The sequence below is a fragment of the Limulus polyphemus genome, unplaced genomic scaffold (assembly GCF_000517525.1).
Source record: "Limulus polyphemus unplaced genomic scaffold, Limulus_polyphemus-2.1.2 Scaffold1155, whole genome shotgun sequence".
Taxonomy (NCBI): domain Eukaryota; kingdom Metazoa; phylum Arthropoda; class Merostomata; order Xiphosura; family Limulidae; genus Limulus; species Limulus polyphemus.
Genome location: NW_013666765.1, coordinates 263,078 through 271,641, shown reverse-complemented (window position 1 = coordinate 271,641; position 8,564 = coordinate 263,078). Strand labels below are relative to the sequence as shown.

The window sequence follows — 8,564 nt, the reverse complement described above, 5'->3', positions numbered from 1 at the left end:
CACACTTGTGAAATGGCCCTGAAATTGCATGGCTCTCATGAAACAATACATAAACATCTAATGAATATGGGAAACCCCATAAAGAAGGTGTTTGGGTGCATCTCGAACTCTCAGATGATCATCGTTTCCAACGTGTCAACGTTGATCCACCTCTTCTGGCGGTGAACTATTTTTGGACAGAATTGTCACCAGTGATGAAAAATGGATTCTCTATGCGAATATTAAACGCCAAAAACAATGACTCAGTCCTAGACAAAAACCACTTTCGACTCCAAAACCTGGACTCTATCCGCAGAAAGCGATGCTTTGCATTTGGTGGGACATCAAAGGAGTAATTCATTTCGAATTCCTCAATCCACAGCGATCTGTCAATGCAGAGATCTATAATCAGCAACAGGAACGTTTAAATCAAGCCCTTCACTTTTCAATAGGAAAGGTGTTCTTCTCCACCCATTCAACCACTTTAAGAGAAATAGTTTATGAAATGCCATATGAACGAGTAACCAAAATAATTTATACACACAAGTTAAACTCGGCAAATTCATCGCTTCTGAAATAGAAAAACATTATAGATTCGAGACTTCTAAACCCAAGTTATCCGTTATCATTTACTTTATTCTACGTATGTTAAATTAATATTCTTTAATAAATTCCTGATACAGATCAATTCCCACTGACTCTCCGTAACCAAAATCCAAGTTTCCACACACGGTCAAATTAATTAAAGGAACTGTTAAACCTACTGATAAGACCAACACGGGAAAATCTCCCCAGAAAACTAATATTTCGGGTTAGATGTCTTCGAACAGTGCCCAACAGAAAGGGTTTGTATTAGAAAAATCACGTTACACCCAATCAGCTCCAACTATCGCAGCCATCTGTTTCCATCACAGCCACAAAAGTATTACACTCACCAAAAATCTGGCTTGATAATAGCACAGAAGTGTGTTGACCTATAGTTCTTGTAACGTTCCTACCATGCTGGGCTCTCCAGTTAATGCAAATTATGTATTAAAAGATCTAATATTCTTCAGTCATTTTATTCGAAAACCGACAAAGGAAAATTTTTTGAGCAATAGTAAGTCGTATAAATGTTTATAATCTATTGATGGAAGTATTTAACTTGTTCGAACTTTATTTTAATCAAAATTTTACTGCACAACTTAATCCGATTTTGTTTTATCCTTTCTCAAACAAACATTGTATATGCAGTTTACATAACCCTAACCCAATGCAAGTGTATGAACATACTTTAATTACTTTCTGGGCCAAGGAATTATAAAGTTCTCTTTAGGTACTTCTTTTATAATCAAACTAAATATTGATCTTACAAAATTTTGGTGATACCATAAATTCAGATATTGATTTAGAAAAATACATTTGTTTAAAAAAAAAGAAAATTCGATTTGTTAACATACGTGTTAACTCACTGTATTGCATCATATTGAATAACTACGATTTGCTTGTTGTAGCACTCAATGCTTAGAACTTGTTAAAGATGAACAAAAAGGGAAGGAGAATGAACCCCCATTTTTTTGACATAAAATACGGCTGTAATTAATGGGATTAACTGAAATATTGATTGTATTTTTTGTTTAATACTTTGTGTGGCTGGTATGACATTAGGGTTCCTGTAATCAACAAAGTAACATACCCAAAAACGAAACTGGTGCAGAAACATCATAAAATGTGTTAATAAAATCTTATGGCATTTAAGTATCCCATCTGTAATGTTATGGTTAAGTGAATCGGTACTTTTAGCATCTCATTCAAATGAAACACTGTAAAATGAAAAATAAGAAACTTGACACTTGCTTGGTTTATAGGTGTTAAAAAATCTGAAAAAATGTTTAATAATTTAAAAACTAAATATACAAAATTCACCATTGCAGACAACAGATGTTTCTCATTCTTTAACCAAAAAGAGATTTTTCTGATAGACTAAAAATTTGAGCATTAAATTATCTGCATAAGCTAAGACATCTGAACACATAAAAACTAAATGTTAGCAAGTTAAGATGTCCTACAATCTGCTTAGGAAAAATTTATTTCAAGAAATGGAATTTAGGCTTCTTCCAAGGGTTCTTCCTCATCAAATTCCCCCTCATCCTCAGCAGTGGCTTCCTGGTACTGCTGGTACTCAGACACCAGATCATTCATGTTGGATTCTGCCTCAGTAAATTCCATTTCGTCCATTCCTTCACCAGTGTACCAATGTAAGAAAGCCTTTCGTCGGAACATAGCTAGAGTAACAATTGAAAGCAATGTTAATATCAAATATACATTGGGAAATTAATCAATATTTTCCATTGTTAAGAAGCTATTTCCTCCCCAGATATTTAGAAGCATGAGAATGTTTCATTAATTAAGAAGTTATTCTTTAGTGTGCTGAATATTTCTTGTCACTATTTCAATAGTATTGAATGTGTTCATCTGATTAAATGAACATAGCTGGAAGAGTTGTTTTGAAATAATTAATTTTTTTTTTAAAGAACAGCTACAGAATTAGAAATTAATTATATTATAGTGTATGTTGCAATAAGACTTCTTAAAAGTGGTGTTAATTAGATATACATCTTTAAGTTGGAGTATATTTTAAAAATATTTAGTAATATTCATACAATCAATATTTTAAGTATTTACCAGTAAACTGTTCAGAGATCCTCTTGAAGATTTCCTGGATAGCAGTGCTATTTCCAATGAAGGTAGCACTCATCTTCAGCCCTCGTGGAGGAATGTCACACACGGCTGTCTTGACGTTATTGGGGATCCATTCGACAAAGTAACTACTGTTCTTGTTTTGGATATTCAACATCTGTTCATCAACCTCTTTCATGCTCATGCGTCCACGGAAGATTGTTGCAACTGTTAGATAGCGGCCATGGCGAGGATCACAAGCTGTCATCATGTTCTTGGCATCAAACATTTGTTGAGTTAGTTCAGGTACAGTAAGTGATCTGTACTGCTGGCTCCCTCTGGATGTAAGTGGTGCAAAACCTGGCATGAAGAAATGTAGTCGAGGGAAAGGAACCATGTTGACAGCAAGTTTTCTAAGGTCAGCATTCAGTTGGCCAGGAAACCTTAGGCAAGTAGTGACTCCAGACATCGTGACAGACACCAGATGGTTTAGGTCACCATATGTTGGAGTGGTCAGTTTGAGGGTACGGAAACAAATGTCATACAGAGCTTCGTTGTCAATACAGAAAGTTTCATCTGTGTTTTCCACAAGCTGGTGAACAGAGAGAGTAGCATTGTACGGTTCCACAACTGTGTCAGATACCTACAGAAAATACCAAAACAAACAACTATAAGAATTTTTAAAACAATGATTTTCATTATACTAAGTAAAAAAAATTAAAACACATTCTGAACATAACATTATAATGATTATGTACTTTTAAAGCCAAGTTTTGCAAAACTTGGAATGAAAGCACAAGAGATTTATGAGTGTTTTGAGTACACTAATGTTTAATTACCCTAGAAAAATAAAGTAATTTTTTGTTCTCTTTGATTATGAAAATATTCTCATTTCTTTTGCTGTTATACATAATTCACACAAAACCTTTACCTATTTAGATTAACTGTAATTTTGTGCTACTGCAAAAGAAATGTGAAAGTTAATATTTATCAGTACCTTTACATAGGGAAAATATACTTAGGAACTTTATTCACAGATCACAAGTAGCATAACCAAGTATGAAATTTTGGGTGGTCCCAATTACAATACATAAGAAGGTATACAATACCTTCAGGACAAGTTACACACAGTATGTATAACATATTCAGACATGGCAACCTTTATGTAGTCTAACTGAATGGGTACACTGTGGCCCACCCATGGCTATACCAACTCTCTCAGAATATCCAAATAAATAATTATCTTAAAATCACCTTTGGTGATGGCATAACACTGAAAGTGTTCATAATCCTATCGGGATATTCTTCCCGAATCTTGGAGATCAGGAGGGTCCCCATTCCAGATCCAGTTCCTCCTCCTAGAGAGTGAGCCAACTGGAAACCCTGGAGACAATCACAACTTTCCGACTCTTTCCTCACAACATCTAGAACAGTGTCTACAAGTTCAGCACCTTCAGTGTAGTGACCTTTGGCCCAGTTGTTTCCTGCTCCACTCTGACCTATGGGAATAAAAGATGTGTTTTATTATTTACAGCAAAATATGAGTCTGGATATTAATCATTTAACCTATTTAAGAAAAGTTGTTAAAATATATATAAAAATCAATAACACGTAGTACTTCAACTAGTTTAAATGGAATAGGGAATACTTAGTATGCTGAATATGAAACTCTCGTATAATGATTGCAAGTATTAAATCTAAATTGGTCATTAACTTTACACCATTTATCTTGAACTCACCAAATACAAAATTATCAGGACGAAACAGCTGTCCAAAAGGTCCAGATCGAACAGAGTCCATTGTACCAGGCTCCAAATCCAACAATATAGCACGAGGGACATATTTACCTCCTATTCATTGCAGAAATTAAAAGGTATTAATATAAACAAACATACTTTGTAGTTATACATACATACTATTTAACTTTGCTTAAGGTAAAATAAGATAAACACTATTTGAAAGTACTATGTTTTATTTTTAAAATAAAAATTTATCAAGACAATATCTGTAAGCATATAGGTAAGTTCACTATATAATATGTCCAATTTACGTGAAAATAGATTTTAAATACATATATCCAGATGAGACTTTCTTGACAATGTAAATCCCAATACACTGTATAACCTCGTAAAACGTTTTGCGATGTAGTTTGTTTGGTGTTTAGCACAAATCTACACAATGAGCTAAGTATGCTGTGCCCACCACGGGTGTATCACCTCATAAAATGTTTTGCCATGTCGTTTATTATTAAGCACAAATGCACACAACGGGTTGTGCCCATCACGGGTATCGAAACCCAGTTTTAATGTCATAAACCTTAAGACTGCAATGTAAATCCCAATACACCGTATAACCGTTTCAATGACTTATGGCTTATAATCCTAAATAATGCGGGGTTTAAACCTTGCTGTTTGCAAAATGCGGACAGCACACTGTATACCTCTGTACTTAAACAAATAATGCTTGAAATATTTACTTTCCATAATGATTTAAAAACCTTAAAAATAATTAGCTTGATTTCAAATGTCCATTATATTCATTTAAATAGATTATACGTTTATTAATGAAAAATATATCTTAAAGATTTATTTATTTTAAATCAAACATTTTTTTAAAGTTCCACTGACGATCATATTTATTACAGCCATACACACCTGATTAGAAGTATTTTATCGTAGGCGCGTCTGAAATATGACATCATCATGACAGACCATATATGGTCATGACTTTCGTCTACGGTGAGCACAGTTAGGAAATAATTTGTTTTACCCTATACAACGCCCACTAAAATATATTTTTTAACATCACGGTGTATGCAATTGTGACTTCCGTTCTCCGAGTGGAAAGGCTAGCGATAAGGTACATTGCTTAAGCTTACGTTTTGTATCACAAAACATTAGAATTTGAGAAGATAAATATTTTATAAAGTAACCCGTTTTCATTTCATGATAAGATACTAATACAATTCTCAGGTTCGAGCATTTAAACAAACCTCTTAAAGCAACCAAGTCTGCGTATACACAACTAAAAAATAAATTATGCTGAGGGTCCCATGTTTTAACTTTTCGTGCAGACGGCATATCGATTTGTCGAAATCCACGACTAGTTCCCATAGCAACACAGTTCTCGTATCCCTATTTAATTCATAAAATTAAGTGTTATCTAGTTTCTGTCACTTCGTATAAATGAACTATACTGTAAGCTGCAAAATATTTTGTGCTCCATAGTTAGACTATGGAGAAAAACAAACTAACAATAGAACGGAAGAGAAGTGGAAGAGTTCATTTTCACCTGAAGCTTCATTGTAATAAACGTTGATTCTCTCTAACTGCAGGTCCGAGTCTCCATGATAAGCTCCGATTGGGTCGATACCATGCTCGTCAGAGATCACCTCCCAGAACTGTTAGAAGTTTAACAAAGACTTTAGTTGAAAAACTAAGTTTCTGTTTATAAATACGTAAACGTGCTTTAACCACAATTTGGAACGTCCTAAAACATTTTGGTAACATCACCGAAGTGTTCTCATGACAACGCCTTTATCATCGCTTGTGAAATAACATCAATTAAGTTATTGCTGATGAATAAAAAAAAAAAGTATATCAAACCCTACAAATTATGTCTAGACTGCCGACAGTCGCGACAGTCGAGTTGCGGTACGCAGGGTAACAATGCGTTTCCCACATTCTTATTTTAAAATTATTAAAATTACTTTGTTTACTCTGGATTTATAGTATTCGGGAGTTTAAAATATTAGCAGGCTTATAAAATGTTAGCGTTACACATCTTTAATAATAAAAATAAAAACTAGAATCACCCATCTACTCTGAAACATGAAGCGAACTGCAGTAAACAGGTTAAGATTCCAGAGCGTATCTTTTTTTTTTTTGGTTTGGAATATACTATAGTGTTCTCTGGCCACTAAAATTTGAAACAAACTTAAAACAGGCAAACCGTTTTTATACCAATAATACTAATACAAGCCTTACTAACATACAATTACAAAACTTCTCAAACAATTTTCGAATTTCAACCGACGAAACAACCTAAACAATTCAGTTTTTACAAGTTTATTAATTATTACGAATGAAATAAATACGGGGCTAATATCAAATCAAGAGATGGCATATTTCATGTAGTCGGTCTGTATCTTTGCAAGCCATTCTAACTTAAATCTAAACTCTTTTTTAACATTCTAACGTTCGTGAAACCAGCTCAACTGCAAGATAACAGCTGAAATAAGTTGGAAACCTTCTAAATATCTGTAAATAGAAATTTAGAATGCTACTTCTTACCTTAGCACCTATTTGATTACCACACTGGCCAGCTTGGATATGCACAATTTCTCTCATCTTAGTGGTTTCTCAGTTGTACACTTTCAGAAAATGTCCTCTTTGTCTGATGTTCCAACCCGCAATGACGCAAACTTGACACGGCGCCTTTATTATACACTGACGTGGTGCGCATGCGCTATTTGGTATTAGAGGAGACTGAAGGAGATTGTTGCGGCCTGAAGCTAGCTAAATACATAGGTGGATATACGATAACTTTGGTTTAAGCAACGCAATTAAAAATATTAAAATAAAAGGAGTAAAGTTGGTGCATGCGCAATGTAACCAACAACTTACATTTTTGATCAAGCAAACATTTAGTATGAGGAGTTTTCTTTTTTGAAGGTGATATAGCCCATTCTATTTTTGTACATGAATCTTCTCTAAGTCGAAATTAATATAACTGTGTAGTCTAATCGCAAGTTGTTCCGATAAATATAAAATCTTATTTGACCGCATTTCTATCATACGGATTCTTACTACAAGTATACATGAATAATATATACAATCAACATTGTTGCACAAACGTTCGACTCATTCGGTTTTTCCTTGTGAAATTCTCGAAAGATTTGAAAAACATTTTTATTTGGTGCAAAAGTGTAATACTGATTAAGTCATAAAACAACAACAACAACGTAAACATGTACGTAGAAGGACAGATATGTCAGCAACACACAGAGCTGGGATTGTTTGTTTGTTTGTTATGGATTTTGCGCAAAGCTACACGAGAGCTATCTGCGCTAGCCGTACCTAATTTAGCAGTGTAAGACTAGAGGGAAGGCAGCTAGTCATCACCACCCACCGCCAACTCTTTTGCCAACGAACAGTGGGATTGACCGTAACCTATTTTTCCTGTGGGAAATGTAATCTAACCTAAAAATTAAAATACTTCATACGTACTTTAGTTATTATAAAGTATTAAATAGAAAAATGAAAAAAAAATGTTTGTTATAAAAACCACATAGCTGAGAGTACATTCTTATGGCGAATGAAAACTAGCCTGAAAAACAACAAACTTTGTTAAAAAATAAATATGGAGCTCAATTTATCATTCGATTTACCATTTGTCAATGAGCCATATTGGTTTTGAGGAATTCCACCTTTGTTTACAACTCTGGACAATGGCAAATCGAAAGAATAAGACCAGCTTCATACAGCAGAGGTGTAAATTAAAAGTGTGTGTGTATGAGGGGCACCCAAGATTTATTTGACAGAGCGAAGCAAGGGAATATGAGCCACAGGCGCACACATTACGGCCGGAATTCAGAACTCGCCTTAGGGCCCTGAAAGCTCTTTGGTTCTGGATTAAATTGTATGCATTCCCCTGCTTTTCCTGAGAGTAATTTTCTTCATTTTGATGCATTTTTACTGGGACAGACCGACACGTGAGGGAGCCAAGCCTCTCCTGTTCCTACGCCACTGTACAGTAGTGAAATACATATATCTTTAGATCTTGTGACCCCCCCTCCCAGTTTCATATTCCAAATTGATATAAGAATGTATGAAAAATACAAATCAAAAACTAAAATAACATACTGTTACGACAGCGGGAGTCACGTGACGCTAGTAACACGTCATATTCTCGAAGGTTCGTGAAGT

At 34.5% G+C, this 8,564-nt stretch overlaps 1 protein-coding gene across 1 annotated transcript; it reads right to left on the bottom strand.

Annotated features, from left to right (window-relative positions):
* Positions 1–1,815: 1,815 nt before the first annotated feature.
* Positions 1,816–7,071, bottom strand: LOC106462393 (tubulin beta chain-like). Its single transcript, XM_013922318.2, has 6 exons — positions 6,930–7,071; positions 5,929–6,037; positions 4,377–4,487; positions 3,892–4,136; positions 2,644–3,280; positions 1,816–2,243 (listed from the first exon to the last, which is right to left on the bottom strand). The coding sequence occupies exons 1-6, from the start codon at positions 6,984–6,986 to the stop codon at positions 2,065–2,067; spliced, it is 1,338 nt and encodes a 445-aa protein (XP_013777772.1). The 5' UTR covers positions 6,987–7,071; the 3' UTR covers positions 1,816–2,064.
* Positions 7,072–8,564: the final 1,493 nt, after the last annotated feature.